Genomic DNA, 18,372 nt, shown 5'->3' with positions numbered 1-18,372 from the left:
TAAGCGACCAACGGTCGCTTATCTCCCGATTAGGGAGTCTTACTGGTTATAACTCTATGTATGTGGCAATGCCTAAGTGGTATGCGCCTGGACCAGTAGGCCAGCGGGCGCCCTGAAATAATGCAAATTCAACCAATAATTATTTATTTTCTGTCACTTTATTTACGAACAGCTTAAATGGTAAATTTATATAGCGCTTTTATCCAAGGCGCTTTACATAGATTGTGCATTACATTCACCAACCTGCTCACCGGGACCAAATAGGGGTTTAGAATCTTGCTCAAGGACTCTTTGACAGCGGGGGAGCCCAGATTCGAACTGGGAACCCTTTGAGAACCCTTCAAGCACTAATGGCGATTTCTCTACCCCTGAGCTATGCTGCCCCTGTGAATGAATTCAGTGAATGAGGCCCATTATCTCATAATCTAACTGGCAGATTGCAGGTGATGACGGAGCGGTCTGACCCACCAGGTATTTCTGGCTGCACCAGGACCTACTCGGCCACGTTTGACGTCTCGGGGGTACTGTCCGAGACTAAGAGGGGGTGGGCGGTGATATAGGATTCTGTCCCTATTGGGACGCACTGTAACTTGAACGTGTTGAGTCGGTTGAAGCTGACTTTGCCACGTTCGGCACAATGACTCGCTCGCCTGATGGCTTGCTCTGGGGTGCCTCGTGGCTCAAGTCCTCTTCAGATGGTGCGCCTCTGTCATTGTAACTGTTTTTTGCCCAACTATTTCCTAACTTAATATTAGGGGCTGTAGTCTGTTCACTAAGCGGGCCCAGTCGTCCGCCTCACTGGGGCAATAGAATCTGGGGGCGAGTAGTCCACCGCTGGGGGGCGTGCGTTCTGCCGCTGGGGGCGAGAACTCCGAGTGTGTTTAGGGGCGAGCGTTCCGGTTTCCATGCCAAGCACCATTATAGTGTATCTACAAAACACATGAAGAAGAAAGCCTCAGGGAAATTAGGTCAACATAGCTACACTATCTCACTATCTCTTGCCACTCCTATATTACACAGTGGAGAATGATCCATCTATCAACAATGGAAAGCTGTGGCCCATTAAAAATCCATCAAGTAAATTTGTTCCCGGGCGCACGTTTCAATAGTAACTTTACACCTGTGTCTTTGTGTTGCCATAATCACATGACAAAAGCCTGCTCTGCAAGATGACTTTAGGAAAGGTAACGAGATCTGAGTAATGTTACTGGGCTATGTTTAGCTTCTCCACCTCATTATAAGATGGTCTTACATTTCCCCCATTCAGTTACACTGGAGTCCACCTACAGAAGACAGTGCATAAACAGATAAAGAAAATCCAATTACTTTATTAAAAATGACACTTTAATTACTTGAGTCAGACATGGTCAAAGGGAGTTTGATAAGATTGTTTCCATTGATATAAGAAGGTGTTTCATGTTTGATCAGATCCGTTAACTAGTCTACAGTGGAACACAATCCTATAACTGGCAGACAATACAGTATGTCAGTATCTCTGTGATGTCTAGTGTGTATTTCACAAACATGCTGTAGAGTATGCTGTTTTTTACTAATTCTAATTATAACGGTTACAATACATGGTCACAATACAACGTCTTGAAACAATAACAAGACAAATTCTCTCCTCTCTGCTCTTATCTAAATTCATGCAAGCTATTTCTCCTAATTTCACATCATACCTCATGTTTAATCATCAGTTTCCACCTTTTCAATTACAATATTCAACAACCAAGTGCACTCATTCGCCAAGAGAGCCATTATTTTATCCATTAGTGGCTGTGGTCATTGTGCATGCCTAATATCATATATCTATATGCCCACTAGTCATCATAATTCACAAGGCAAACATTGTTTGGCCTAGTCTGAATGGCTGCCATAACAATGAGCTAATTGCCTGCGAAACACAATTTCACATCTGCATGGGCCACTATTACAGCTGAATTGTCTGATAATGTCAAGTGAGTCATTTTATTAAGCATCACACGAATGTAATCATGTGGCACAGCAACGTGAGTTTGAGTGTATACAAGTGTTAACATTACTATGGGTATAAGGTTATTATGGCTGGCAAATGTAAATTTGCTTCAATGACAGAGAGTGCTCAGCTGAATCAGAAATGTGCAGACCACAAACAAAACAGTCTGCTTCATTCCCCCCTGCCATCTGCATACACATCAGGAGTTCAGGACACACTCTCACACACAAACGCGCACCCGCACAAAACACATGAACTTAATGCACGTGCACAGTCTCACACTCTATATCTTTCCATCTGAAACCAGGATTAGAAGCATGAATAATGTATTTATGCAAATGTCCAGACCAGTGGGGTATAACTATAAACGATGAGGGTGATTGAAAAGGCATTTTGTTGGATTGAGTTACAGCCGCCTGTGGGTTATGGGTGTTTTCACTGCAGTCAGGAAAGTGAACACCGGTGAATCTAAAAAAGCCTTTTTGAAGGAAAGAGGTCAAAGCATCTCCGCCACATCTGAGGAAGACATCACACAATCTGTGCTTGCCATTTACCATTTGTCCAATGCATTTCAAACCATCACTGTATGTAGCTATATGGCACCCACCGGTCAAACTATAATCAACGATGAAGCCACGATGGACAGTGATCTCACCACTCTGCACCTGTATAATACATTATCACTGAATTGTTATGAGACATAAATGTCAGGGATCAACGATTATCAGATAATCCACCAATCCATGTTATCCTCCTTCTGGTGAGGATCCTACATTTATACAATTTGTATCGTATTATTACAGAATGCAACCCTGCCATTTTAGATGAGTCACATTAAACCTACATACTGTGTACATCCTATGTTGTATTCTGTATTGTCTGTGTAAATTTGAATCTGTTTAATTCCTGTGAATCCCATTCATATTCCAATCCCATGAGACTTTCCAACAATGTCTATATTGGGACTATATGAATAGGGCGATGGGCCAATGGGGCAAAGGGCCAATTGAGACAAAGGAAACGTTTTGAAAAATGTAGCAGAGAAGCACTATGTTAGTGAATATATGATAGCCTATAGACTACACACACACACACATGCACATGCACGCACGCACACACGCACGCACGCACGCACACGCGCACACACACACACACACACACACACACACACACACACACACACTTAAAGGCTATGTTATAGGCCTACTTCCTACTGTAGCATTTATAATTTATCTCATCTTATATGGCAATTTGGGAATCACTTGAAGTTTCTATGGTAACGGGTATGTTGAGACGGCTAAATGACCTATGCAAAAACCACTCATTGTAAACTTCACTGAAGCTAAATGAGATTGCTGTCTGTGCTGTGTGTGATACATGGCTGAGAACATAATCCCTATGCTATGCTTGGCCTTTCCCTCTACACAGGGCAAATTTAGGTCATTAATATCAATATAAAACATCTGTGGGCTGTTTACTGTACTATGAATGTGAGCCAAGTAGCGAGCGGAGCCCAGCCCCGAGCTGCATAATAGCCTTTTGTTTTGATTTTCTAATGCAGAATTCATAACAGTTGTCAAGTTAAGTTCAGACACATCCACCGAGTGAAAGGAAAATGAACACCCATATTATGGGTTAAAGGCAACCCAATATGTTTCACTCTAAATCCCTTTCAATATCTCTTTTATTTTTCGGCTTACGTCAAAAATTCCACATAGGGGGGAAAAAGAAGCTTTGAAGGCCTTCTCTGCTCTGAGGCGAATCATATTTGTCCAATAAGTGCCGGGCTCTGTGCAGCTGTTGGGCTGAGACAGGGTGAGTCATGTGTTACCCATTTAATTCCAATTTCTCCCATGCAAATGTGTGACATGTGTGACTCTGCAGGCCCTAAAGTTGAAACATATTCTGTGTTTTGAAACAGAGCGGGAGACCAAACTGCACTCTGTCAAGGTGCCAACTTGTACGCAAGTACTGTGAATGAGTATTGATGATGAGTGCTGTCTGTATGTATGTTGGTGGGCAAGTGCCAACTTGCGCTTTGTTATTTTTTATTTAATTTGTATTTGTTTTTTTATCAGGTCGCACTTGTTGATGGTGACGGATAGGCCTAATGCTGCTCCCTCATTGGCTAAAGGCCCCATGCCTTTTCCAGTTGTCTTTTACATGGCTTTCCATCGCAGGTCATCTCATCTGTCATGAAATGAATGAACTGACAAAGGACAGATGGATTCAGCGTAACTCCTTAAAAGGGCATTCATCGAAAAGTGGTCCTTTGGAAAAGTTGAGTTATGTTTAGGCAAGTGGCTGGAATTTGTATTAATGTTGAAACAAAACATATTTTGTCCCTCAAAGAAATAACTTGGCATCACAATGATGTGATGAAGCTGCTAATTCTTAACAGACCTCAACACTCTTCTTTCCCCACCTCCATCCTTTCCTCATTATTCTTAGCTTTTTGGCAGTAGCACCAGTGTCAGGTTGACTGCAGGGCAACATTTATCAGCCTACTCACCTTGTGAAATGTCCTGTTGAGTTATGTTCCTAGACGGCGTGGAGTTGACCGCCACCTTCTGGACAGTCCTGGGAACTACATGCAGGTGACTAGAGGCTACAATCCTCCATAAGTTAACTCACTGTTTTCCAAAAAGTGGTTCCCATTTGTGGGTCACGGATTCAAGTCACGGACCATTTTTTATGGGACGCGACTCGAGTAAAAATCGCATTTTCTTTTTCTACATTTGAAAATATATATACAAAATAAAAATAAAGAAATAACTAGAACTGCACTCTGTCGATGTGCCAACTTGCTCCCTGTGCAGAAGTAGGCCATGTATGGCCTACTTGTGTTGTGCGCTTGGCTTGCCATGAGGTGCACTCACCACTGGCATCACCAATTGCGATGCCAGACATCACCACTGGCATCACCAGGAATGCTGGTCCCGACCCTCATTAGCTGTTAATGATGACGTTGACAGAAATGCTGGTCCCTGATTGGGCTATGGGCTTAAACACTGCTACCTACATACGCAACCGAACGCAATACTTGCACGCTCTGCTGGCGCAGTAACTAGACTGCACTCTGTCAAATGTCAGGGACTCAGGGGGCCCTCTATAAAATGTGTCAGGCTTAACCTATAGCCACTGTTCCAGAGCCCGAATGTATTTGTTTATTTATTGTCATTTAAGAGCTGTTATCTCCTTTGTGTGCATGTGAGGTTGGCTCTGGCTGTGGTGAAAACGTGTTGGGGGGGTCCTGAGGTGGACTCAGGCTCAGAGGCCCATAGACTCACTCAGGATCCGGCATTGCTGGTTTTAAGCAAGTGGTCCCCTGTCGTACGATGCAGTATCCAATTATTAGCTCCACAACCAGACTTAGCCTATACCCTCCTTAATTGCAGGGGCAATATTTGCTATCCAGACAGTACTATTATTAAAAAGCGGAACAGACTACGGACATCTGTCGTCTGTTTCCTTTCTGGTGCAGCAAAAAGCTTCAGTTCACGGCTGTATTTGCATGACAACAGAGGCAGCAATCACTGAATCACCACTGACCAGTCCGATCCCTGATCTTTGTCATATAGGCCTACTACTCATTAAATGCACCACCACAGTCTATTCATGACAAGCACTGAGCACTGCTACACAGAATAACTTTTTAAAACCATGGGTTCTTCAGCAGATATATTATTAGCCTGTTTGTTTGTTTGCTTGTTGGTGTGGTTGGAGCCTCTGGGGCGAGCCATATGTCAAATCGCAGGGCTTCATCGGGAATTGTGTGCTTCCATTATGCGAAGGAATAGGCCTATAATGGTACTTGTTGCGACCGTAGGTCACATTTAGTAGGAAAACCTGCAGATCATGTCCGTCCGTGCGCGCGTCACGCCTCATGTCACGCTCCATATATGGCCAAGACATTTGACCTCACGGACGCTTCATGTCATGCTCCATATACAGTATGGCCAAGACATCTCCATATATGGAGCTGGGTCCCCGGCGGTGTCTGTTTGGAGTCAAACTTGCATTTTCCCCAAACTGCACTTTTACATTTGTATTTAATTATTTCTCTCCTGTCTATCTGGAAACATACTGTGCTAGAGTAGGTGCATGGTGCTAAACCTTCAGGGTCAGACTGCGGGTGACTTAGATTCCAGGAAATAGGACAACAACCAGGGACACATTTTGACAGATGCAACGGTATGTTATTGGAAAAATAATAATACGGCTATTGGAAAAAACACAAGTTATGCCACAGGCCTGCCTGTGAGTGACACTGGATACTTCTGTTCCCCCCTCTATTTGCTGATATTTTTGTTGTGATTTCACGTTATGCAAACTGCAGGATGGTGATAGATGATTTGGAACAAAGACAGGAAAAGTCTGTCTCTTTTCCAAGGTCTGAGTGACCTTTCTACAGTTTCCTCCATCCATCCGTCTGTCTGTCTGTCTGTCTGTCTGTCTGTCTGTCTGTCTGTTTGTCTGTCTGGCAAAGGGATTGTTTTGAAAAAAATAAATAAATAAAAAATAAAAAAAAATATCACAGCATGCAGCCATTGGCAGTCAGAATACCATTTCTCAAAACAAAACAATGTTTGTACAATAATATATGAGAAAATGTGAATAAATAAAGTGTAAACAGAGCTGTTAAATGAATCGTAGCCTAACTTAGATGAGGAATCATGGAGTAGGCCTAATTATGAGGAGGAACAGGGAAAGAGGAAAATATATATGACATTAATAATAGCTTAATAATTAATTAATAATAATAGCTGTAAAAGCCAAATGTTAAGGTATAGGCGACACACAAAGGAAAACGGATACATCAATGAAAACTCACTCATGCAGAAGCAGAACATGCATAATGGCCCCAACTCCCCAAGTCTACAGCCCTGCTGCTTGATCTGATAGGCTTATCGACATAACCGTTCACCTTAGTCAGCATTACGCCGGTGCAATGCTGCCCTCTGCTGTACACGACTAAAACGGCTCTCTCTTCAATGACAGCATCGTGATGTCAGTCATTCATTATCATGAATCATATCCGAATCGTAATAGCGTGCCGTGTAATAAAGAAACGGCTCTCTGTTGTGTTCGCAATGACGCCCGGGGGTTATGCGGCATAACAAAGGGATGCATTGATTCATTGAGGTCAAAATATTGTGCAAGTAAGCAATTCAGTTGTAGCATACAACAATCAGTCCCTCTTTAGAGGCGGGGTCAAAACTTTTGGGACTTTGTTCGAAAACGTAAAGTTTAGTTCATTGTCGCTGCCTGGAATTTGAAGTAACGGGACGAGAGCGACCCGCAGCCTACAATAATAATATCAACCTGCAAGACAACATGGTGGTTAAGTTTGTATGTGCAGTTATTACAAGGGCACTTTTTATCCTCATCTCATTGATTGGGGTCTGGAGAGTGACATGGGTGAAGAAAGACAACACTTACTGGTTTCTTACATTCCTATTCCTGCCACTTGTTGGTGAGATGATCATCACAATGAAGAGACGTAAAGGAAAAGATTATAAATGGTAAGATTATTTTCTTTATGCATGTAAAGGTGTGCAACTGTGCCTTGGACCTAGGCCTACTACACGTTTTAAGTACTCCCCCCTAGCTGCCTCGCATACCTACACATTTTGAAAAGTGTGTGATTTTAATTTCACAATCTGGATCATTTTAATACAATGTTTTAAAATATATATTGTCTCCCTTCCCGATACTATAACTGCACCCACCCTGACTGCTCCCTCCCCTCCCCCTTTCATAGAAAGCCAAAGCCTGCATCCTGTCCCACTCCCATTGTTTTGAACCCCTCAGCATGAGGATGGGGTGGTTCTCTTTACTTTAAACTTATAGGAACCCATCTGACAGCTCTTTCCTCCATGCGTTCATTTAAACTAGAGCTTTTACAGTATAGCATCTTGAAACAGATCATTTTATTCTGTTGGTATTTGTTATTGATAAATTGTATAGCTTTTATGGACAATTGATCACCTTTCTTCAGTTTCAATACTTTAGAAATCGTTAGATTTTACCTGCTGTTTGTTTGTTTGTTTGTTTTACTAAATAAGCCTGAAATTGAAAATGAAGAATTTATTAGAAGTTTGCATTAGAAAAAGAAGTACAGTTTCATGACAGCACAAATCACTGGTATAAGGTCTACTAAAAGGAGATCCTAGAAAGCCAAGGCTTATTTCCACAGGAACCACACTAATTTATGTATCTCATAGACATCCGTCTGAGAGAAAGAGAGGGGTGAAGGAATGAGTAAAGTAGCCTACTGATGAAAAAAAGAGTGTGTTGTAAACGTGGGAATAAGTGAGGGAATTAATGAATATGTTTGTCACATTTCTAAGGAAATATAGGATATAGGAGCTTAAAGTTAGGGAAACAGCTTTTTCATATTCAACTTTACTAATAAGATTCAGCTTCCAGAGTTTGTGGTTCACACTTTTTGTTGCAGAAATACAATTCTTTTCTCCACCAAATTAGATACGAATGATAGAGTGAGTCATTTGAGCGTCAAACGGGGTTTTGATATTTCACACCGTTTGCCTGTAAATGGCTTTAAAAATCTGTTTCTTACAAAAAAGGGCATGAACGCAATCCAATCATCCCAAATTGCATGTTGAGGTTCCAAAAGAACTGTCACTTGAGTTCACTTCTGGCCATAGTGGCCCTAAAAGTTATTATGTTTCCCCATTTCCCCTTGTGTCCTGACGGCTGCAACCCAGGACTACATCCCTGGTTATAGGCAACAAGCCTGGTGGAGATATGTGCTCTGAGTAGCACCACAAATTATACTGTATATTAATGACTTAAAATACGTTCTGTAAAGCTGAATGTACAGGTAGAATGGAGTATGGTAGCCTGTTGGGTAATCTGTACAATATTGGTCTATAAATATACGTCTTTAAACGTTCAAAACGAGCTCTATTTGGAGTGCATTTGAAGCATTTCTACAGTTAATAACTAACATTTAAAGGTTGGACGTCTTCCACTACATCAAAGAATTGCTCAACTGCATGATTATTGAATAATGGGGAGCAGGGTAGATTTAACTATTCAAACAACAACTTACAACATTTATTATAACATAGTAAGTGTTTTCACATTATTTGAGTTATCTAAAATAATCTGTTGCCCTGTCTTTACTCTTTAACAATGGAAACAAGTCCCCTGCAGGACTTTTTTGTGTTGTCCTTTTAACCTAAGTGTTTTACTGTAGGCCTATCTCTGTGCTATTTCAATCAATCAATCAATCAATCAATCAATCAATCAATCAAAGCCTTATTTTATACTATATTTTAAGTAAAAAAACAAAAATCTGATTTTGAGAAGAAAATTACCAAGGCAGTAGCTCAGGAGGTAGAGCAGTTGTTTGTCAAAAACTGTCCTTAAGGAAGACACCAAACTCCAACTGCTCCTCTGTTCAATAGTTATCCACAGCTAGGACCAGTTACAGTAACAGGGGTTTCCCCCACCTCTCTAGCTATTTAATAAACAGAAAATACATTTTCAATTTTATCCAAACAGAAGAGAGAACTCATACAGGATACAGGATAAGCTAGTGGAATTAGAAGTGATGACACAAAGAAATGTCCAGACATAAAGAACTGGAACTCGATAAAATTGAATGTGATAAATATGTACCCACGCGTCTTCTCTTGATAGGATGAAATTGGCAACCCATCTGAAAATATATGTTCTGTTTATTAAAGAGCTGGAGAGATGGGGAGACAATATGTGTCTAAATTAATCCAGAGGTTTCATTTCCAGCACTATTTGCCATTCTCTGTGTTACTGTGTATCATGTTCTTTTCTTCAGGAAAGTCCCAGCTATTAAAGTCTTCCAGTTGATTGTCTTCCAGGTTTTCTCCAGCAATCCTCCTGTTTCTAATAAGTATCATTCCCTCCATCTGGCTTCTGGAGCTCCACCACCAGGAAAATAAAACCAGCGACCCTCAGGTACACCACTAAAATGGAAGAACATCCCTCTGTCAATTTATAATTACTAAACATTTATTTTATAGCTCCAAATCATTAATTAATACAGCTATGAGAGATAAGGCTGATGCTGTGTCTGTGGGTAGAGGCGGGTAATGTCTACCACTAGGTAGATGTACAGTAGACCTACTATTTGTAACAATTGCATATCATTCATTTGTTCATTCACCGAACAGTTCTCAAAGCTCCAGTCTGCTGGCTTGAATGACACCATGTTGTCATTTCAGTGTAGGAAACTGGACTCTTGGGAGAGTGTACGAGGACTAGGAGTGATTACCCTGAATAGGACGGTACAAAACACCACCTACGCTGACCTACTGAAGGTAAGGTGGACAGACGGACATTTTCAGCCTACCAGTATATGTCTCCCACTCCTAAACACAGTTATGCATTGAAAAACAGCCAAGATGGGGGGCACAGCGGCACAGTGGCACAGGGCACAGTCGATATCGCTGTCGCCTCACAGCTAGAAGGTCCTGGGTTTGATTCCCACCGAGACGCTGGGGGCATGTTCTCCATACCCTAGGTGGGGTTGGTGAAAGGGCCTTTCTGTGTGGAGTTTGCATGTTCTTCCCATGTCCCCTAGGGTAGGTACCCTCACAAAAACATGCAGTAATCCTGGTCTCTATACTGCCTCCCCCTGGTCAGCCGGGTCGCCTGATGGAGGGGGAAAGGAACTGGTTGGAATAACGTGTTCCTTCCACACGTCCTATACCGGGGAACCCCCCCATCAGTTGATAAGAAGCAGCCTGCTCACTCCTCATGTATTGAAGGATGCATGAGCTCAGTTCGGGGCTCCTCCAAGTTGGCAGAGGGAGAGTAGTACCAGGATTACGGCTTAGGCAATTGGCACTGGGTGAAAAATGGGTTACAAAACCTTGGGATAAACCACTTCATGTTTTAAAGACAATGCTTCTCCTTTTTCCTTCCACTTAACTGTTCATTTCCAAGTTGAGGAGAAAAAAGAGAGGGAAAGAGACAAAAACACAATCACAAATGCTGTTGCATGAGTTCTTAAGAAGCAGCTTCTCACTGGAAATTAATGCTTACGTGTCCATCTGTGTCTATTTTTAAACTCTGATGATTTTACTGTGTGTTGTAGACAGGGTTTTATTTCCTTTGTAAATTAACTCACATTCTAAATTTAGAAAATGCAGTCAAGGCAAGAGCGATCTACTATAGGGAACGGAAAGGGAGTATTCTCTAGTTCCCCGGGGAAGAGATCTAGAGAATACCAGACAACCAGCAGACGGCTGGTTGTCTGCACACAGGGGGAAGTGGCTCAAGGACACGTAGACTGGGAAAGCCAAGGGTCAAACTGGCAACCATCTGATTTCCAGACAGCCTTTTACCCACTCACCTATAGATGTTTACGACAGTAGATTGCAGATCCTATAGATACAGTATAGATCATGTAGTTGCCTTGTAAGCCAGCCTCTGTTTCACTGTCATGATCTTGTAGTAACTAGGATGAGGATCCATATGTCAAGAACAATGACAATGGCCCCAAGGCACAATTAAAAAAATGCTAAGGAGAAACATAACAGGGGGGAGTGCCTTACTATGTATGTATGACCACAACAATGGTAATGGCTCAGGAGTTAGAGCGTATGTCTTGGAATCGGAAGGTTCATGGTTCAATCCCTCGCCCCTCCTGGCTTTGTGTCTAAATGTCCTTGAGCAAGACACTCCCGACGGGCAGGTTGACACCGTGCATGGTTTCCTTGCCATCGATGTGTGAATGTACTGTAATACACATGGTAAAGTGTTTTGTAAAGAGGCGTTATATAAATGCACCATTTACCATACTGTATGTATACAGTATATTTTTACCCCCAAATGACACTTTCTTGTTCTTGTTCCTCCTCTAGAATATTGACCAGGTGTTATCGACAGTCTGTCCCAATGACTGGATCCTGATTCTCCATCAGATCCTGCTCATCCTTCTCATTGTGGGGAAGTGGCTCCTCCCCATCGGGGGTGGAGTCACGCGGGATCAGCTGTCTCAACTCCTCCTCATTTTCGTTGGCACGGCAGCGGACATCCTGGAGTTCACCAGCGAGACGCTATTGGATGTCAAGTGGGTAGCTGTTAATGCCACTTGATTTCACCAAGATTTATTTTGCACTGCTTTGTAAAGCTTGCACGTACATACGCACACACACACACACTTGCACGCACGCAAGCACGCACGCACGCACGCACGCACGCACGCACGCACGCACGCACGCACGCACAAAATATTCTTTAGCTATCTTCCCAGTTGCCTAGTACCCTTGAAACTGTTCAGGCATATCAGCTCAGTGTCTTCCACTTAAATTAGTCTCGACCTGTTAAACATTATTGAAAACCATAGAGCTGAATGTTTCTGTACTTTCCATATGTTTCGTTTCTAGAGACAGCCCTCAGCTGGTGTACATCATCTTAGCAGTATGGACCTGGAGCATGTTACAGTTCCCTCTACATCTGGCCGGTAAGTGTGAGAGAGTGTGTGTGTGTGTGTGTGTGTGTGTGTGTGTGTGTGTGTGTGTGTGTGTGTGTGTGTGTGTGTGTGTGTGTGTGTGTGTGTGTGCGCGCGCTGTTAAGCATCAGGGTTACTTAAGCAGTTATAGCCTTGTGTTATTGTACGTAACTTTACCCAATCTGGGACAATCCAAACAAGCTAAAACATGTTTAGAACTTGGCTAAAAACATTAGAAAAGTCAGCACACCCTGTCCAGTCCTCTGCGTAAACGATTGAAAACAGCTGAGCTGATATCGCTTTCCTTTCTATCTCCACCATTGCTGAATTATTCATCCAAATGTATTCATCTGTTTTCACTTCCTGAGCCTCATAGAAAACCACAATGACCTCACCAAAGAAGATTCTCAAAACTCAAAAAGCTGACACAGTCTTTTAGACACCGTTCAGTGGTTGAGGTTCATCTGTCAGCCATGTAAAGAGATTATAGGGCCCTCAGCCTCTCTCTATTCTCACTGCTTGGTTGTGAGGGGAATGCTGTTGTCAGGCAGGAGACGGGCACACAGAGTCAGAGATGACCTCCTGAAATCTATTAAACCTGAGGATGGAGAAGAATGGGACTCCCTGCTGCTGAAGTGTTGGGAACACAGAATTGGTCACAAGTTTTGACGTTTCACAAGATTTAATGCACGCATCTGCTTTGGTTTCACAAATGCATTTAGAAGAAGACAATGAGGAATAAGAAGTTGATGAGCAAGATGATGATGATGTGATGATTATAATGCAGAAAGAAACGAGGAAGGGAAATAATGTCAGAGTGAAAAAAAAACCTATGACAAAACCGCAAGCAGAAATGGAGCATAGGTGACTAATGATAGGCACCATATTGGTATGGACCATTACAATCAGAAAGAATTTAGAGCGCTTAGCTAAAATTCCTACGCTTCTACAAATTAACCCACTTTGTTCATTATTATCTCCACCAGGCCAAAGGCCGTGGATGGAGATTATCTTCTCGCCCCATCTATCTATCTGTCGGTGAATATGGAGCAAATCTCACAAACTACTGTATTAATCAACGGCACAACTTTTTGTGACTGGTTCCAGCAGGCCAAGGAACCACTCCCTGCATATCTTTCTTTTCAACTGTATACTTTGTATACTGTATATACTATCAACACCTCAGACCCATGTCACAGAGGCTATGGACTGGAACTAGCCAATTGTTGCAAGATGTCTGTTCAAGCATATGGGTTGTAGCAACATTTGGTCACCAGTTTTACAATGAAACCAACAAACCGCACACAGACAGCCCACAGGCAACTATGAGCGCACAGGCATGTAAACACACCCCTTGTCTCTCAAGACAAAATTTAATTAACACCGAGGATTTACAGTGTAGCGTGCATACTTTTGTGTGCGCGGGTGTGTGTTTGTGTGTAGGCACTTTTCTCAGTTAATAATAAAAGAAAATCTAACCCAGTTTGAAGTGAGCGGTGCCTTTGAGCAGTTCATTTCATTAAGCTATATATACTGTATATAATCTTATATTGTCCATTAAGCCGGGAACCACTAAAGATGCGGTTCCAACTTTAGACATCAGCGGTTTGCACGACTTTTCTCACACAGAAGCTAGCTTCAAATGTAATCGTCGCGGGACTTTTCACGCCACAATTAAAAACCCTCTTTATCTAGCCTTCAGCTTGAGGTGCACTTATGGCAAGGAGTAGCAGCAAGTCAGTGGCGAGGACCTTGGAGGCTACGGGCACACACGGCCCGTAGCCTGTGATTGGCCCCCCACTTCCCCCATTTTATAGTAAGATATTATGTTGTCACACAAACCTTGACCAATCATGGAGACCTGGAGATCACCTATTTACAATGTGGTTGGCCGAAATGTTGTGTGAAGCTCACCAATCCACCAATCCTCAAGCTATATTGGACATTGGATTGATTGATTGAAGAATGTATTAGAAGTTTGCAATAGAAAAAGTACAGTTTCATGACAGTACAAATCACTGGTACAAGGTCAACTAAAAGGAGATCCTAGAAAGCCGAGGCTTATTTCCACAGGAGCCACACTTTAAGTATCTCATATAACATTGAAAGACAGACGGATAGAACATAGCACTTTATCTAGGATAATATCAGTTTCAAAAGCATAACATCAAATACAAAGGCAGAAAGAAAAAAAAGAAAAAGGGGGGGGGGGGGGGGGGGGGGGAGCATGGGGGCTTTGTCTATTTACAAGTCACGGGTAGCAGCTGTCTGAAGGTGACTTTTCATACCAATTTTGAAGGAGGCTAGGGATTTGCTCTCCTTTAAGGCTTGTGGAAGGGCGTTCCACATGTTGATGGTATAGCAGGAGAACGAGTTAGATCCTTGTTTAGTGTTAAATCTACGTTGATGATGATGAGTGGAGCTGCCTCTGGTGTTGTGATCGTGAACATCCTTGACCTTTAAGAAGTAGTTTGCCAGGTACATGGGTATCTTGGAGGTGTAGTGAATCTTGTACACCAGGCCCATTGCAAGATGCTGTACTCTGTCAGCTACTTTGAGCCACCCCACGCTTTCGTGGTGATGATCGGTAAGATGGGTCTGAGGTGGAAGACCAAGCACAACCCTAATTAGTTTGTTCTGGGCTGTTTTATGCCCGTTTTATGCCCGTTTATGACTATCTGATTGACTATGGGCGTAAACACAGACTCACAGATACCGTTTTCTCGAATGTATAGATAGATAGATAGATAGATAGATAGATAGATAGATATTTGACAATTTACATTTTGAGTGGTTGCCATGGTTTCCTGTGGACATGAAACACGGTAAAAACACCAATGAAGGGATGCCTGGAAGCTCAGCCAGTTAATGTATGTATGGTGCTGACTGTTTCCCTTCTCTCTGACTTCAATTCCCAGTCATTATACATTACTACATTATAAAGCAGAATTTGCCTCAATGAATACGTAAAACAAACAAATACATAAAAACACCAATGAAATCCTCCAATTGACACAAATGAATATCATATACTCTATAAAGTGCCTTCCTTCTCTATTCCACATCAACAGTGGTGAACTCCAAGTCAGACGATGAGGGAGTGGGAGGCAATCAGCAGGTCTCCCTACTGACCAAGCACAGCACTGACATCTGGTCTGTTGTGGAGGCACTCTTCATTCAGGACGGTCCTTTCCTGGTGGTGCGACTCTGCGTCATGACCTACTTCGACGTCTTCCATCAGATGCTGCTCTTCTTTGCCATTAAGAACTTCCTGGTGGTCATCTTGAATTTGTACAGATTGACTGTTATATGTCAGGACTTCAGGGCCCCTAGTGGTCGCATTGATGAGGGTACTCCGCTTCCATAAAGAAGTTACAGAAGAGGAAGCCAAGTGGTACCAAGGAGGGGGGCTTTACCATACCTCAATGGGCTCTACACATGCACATCCAAAGTTAAGGCATGGCCAAATGCCACTGTCAGAGTTGGAACGTTTCACAGCACTTAAGTGTAGTTTACGTGGTATAACAAAATGTTTAGGAAGAAAGTACACTATTGTGACCAGACAAATTACCAATGGACATGTTTCTTATATTAAGGGTTGACAATTTCACATTTGAACTTTATATAGTAAGCAGAAAATAACCCTGATGTTGCCGCTGATGTTGTCAGTCAGAGTGTTCAGGTTCTTCCAGTACCCACCATGTCTGGTTTATTGTGTAATGTGTACTGTAGGTGCTATAGGCACTCTTGCTGCCTCTCTCCCTCCTAAATGTCCCTCTCTGTCCCTCTCTCCCCCTCTCACTAACTCCTTTTTTGTATCGCAAAACATATCGCAAAAATGTGCTTCCAATATCGTATAGCCCTGAGCGAGGATGTGAAAACAACTCCGTTTGAAACTGTGAGCTGAATGCCGATACATAACACATAACATTGCTTTTCAAAATGCATAATGTATGAGGCCTTCTTATGGTGGATTTCTATTAAATTATCAATGGACGTTAAAATAAAGGGAAGACAGGCAGTCAAACAGGGACACTGAGGGGGAAGACAGAAGAGAGAAGAGGGGCACAGCAGGAAACAGGTGTGGAAGTCCAAGGGAATCACACTGAAACATATTGTGTCAGGCTGGCATGTACAGACACTGAATGATGATCGAGCTATAGTTGCCAGCATAGGTAAAGCAGTGAAACCAGTTCCACATTAGTAATTGCTTTTAGCCAAGCAACCACATCATATCAGGCTCATGCAACAGCTCTAAGCACTTCAAATTATTTCAAAAGATTTTTTGACCCAAAGTTCTGTAGACAGGAAATTAGTGGAAAGGTTAACAGGAACAGGGGAGGACACATGAGAAGGCCCACTTGTTGTGGTTTTGACACTAGCAAAGATGGAGAGATCAGTTTTCCCTCTCTCTCGTGTCATCTTGACCCACACAGGAAGGATGTTAATACTGTGAAAATATCCTCTTGGATTAAAGAAAATACACTAAATCAACACTGAAATGCGATTTTGTTGTAGTGAACGCTACAGAGTATTAATGTTATGTTTTATATTTGAATGGGTGAAGATTGAAAAAGGGTAAAGCCAGCCCAGTAACATTCAAAATATTAGCCTATATAGTAGGCCTACCTCTGGATTCATATTCCGTAGTCTTTTAAAAGGATGAGCATACAGTATGTTACACTATCAGACATCTTCAGTCTCCTCACTGCACTGTTAACCAGTGCTGTCTCCTGACTCATGACCATCAATCATGCATCCTACATAAATATATGGCTTATGTTGAAAATACAATTACATCATTTTGTGTCAGACATATCATTTAAAATTATGACACAGTAGAATTATTTTAGCATGTAGAATACCAAAGAATCAGTATTATGACTCATTGACTCCAAGTGAACTTCCAACAGTTTTATTTAGAAGAAGCAAAATCAACACAGATCACTGTACAAATTAGATATACTTACAACTGCCTATTATTCGATTTAGTTTAATTTCTTTTTTAATCATGTTTGTATATATATATATATATATATATATATATATATATATATATATATATATATATATATATACACACACACCGTATATATATACAGTATTTATACATTTCAAATAGGTGTGTGTCTCTGTGTGTGTATTGTTGCCCAAGGTTATTCAACCGAGGTGATCAGTCTGAGACGTGCAGTTATTGGTGAGGGCCGATGCAGCTGTACAAACTTCAGTGTCTCTTCTGCCATGAGTTTGACCAAACCATATGCACAGCTACTGTGTTTGATCTTTGTCTGTTCTATGCGCAGCGAGGTCACACACAGTTCAGTACAGTGTGTGTTTGGCTCTTTAGCTTACACTCATTGGTCAGCCCAAGGACTGATATGGCTTTTCCTCCTCCTTTCATATTCGTATCACTCCCCTCAACCAGGGGAAATAAAGGCTGGTTATGTGATATTATTATGCTACTATGATGGTTTGGAAGAATTCAAGGCTGTGGAGACACTGGAGTTGAACAAACAGCACAAAACAGCAACCTTCAACAGTTCACAGAATGGCTGCATATATATATATTTTTTAAAAGATCACACCTAGTGTAAAGTTAGCGGTGCTATTTATGAGTTAATTTCATCAAGCGTCCCGCAAGCCAATCACAGCGCGTCCTGCGAAGCTTGGCCAATGGGACCCTGGGCAAACGTTGAGCCATTTGTTCGAAGATGTAGGCCATATCTAGGCCAGATGTAGGCCACGCTTCAGTTTACTTTATAGGGCCCGGACATTTTCCTTTTACGTATAAAACTTTGAGACGTTTGTGCCAAGATGTAGGCCATATCTAGACCAGATGTAGGCTATGCTTGCAGTTTACTTTAGGGCCTGTTTTGGCCCTAAAGTACATGTTTTGGGAACCGGACAAAGCCAGATGTTAGAGCTTACAGTA

General features: G+C 42.0%; 1 protein-coding gene across 1 annotated transcript; it reads left to right on the top strand.

Annotated features, from left to right (window-relative positions):
- The first annotated feature begins 7,251 nt into the window (after positions 1–7,251).
- On the top strand, positions 7,252–17,255 carry LOC308297105 (transmembrane protein 26-like). The gene is made up of 6 exons (XM_080740515.1): positions 7,252–7,500; positions 9,844–9,940; positions 10,207–10,302; positions 11,851–12,059; positions 12,376–12,452; positions 15,512–17,255. The coding sequence occupies exons 1-6, from the start codon at positions 7,313–7,315 to the stop codon at positions 15,805–15,807; spliced, it is 963 nt and encodes a 320-aa protein (XP_080596641.1). The 5' UTR covers positions 7,252–7,312; the 3' UTR covers positions 15,808–17,255.
- Positions 17,256–18,372: the final 1,117 nt, after the last annotated feature.

Source organism: Nannobrachium achirus (assembly GCF_963921795.1).
Source record: "Nannobrachium achirus genome assembly, chromosome: 13".
In the NCBI taxonomy this organism is placed as follows: Eukaryota; Metazoa; Chordata; class Actinopteri; order Myctophiformes; family Myctophidae; genus Nannobrachium; species Nannobrachium achirus.
Note: the sequence above shows the minus strand (reverse complement) of the source record. Positions and strands in the feature narration are given on the sequence as shown.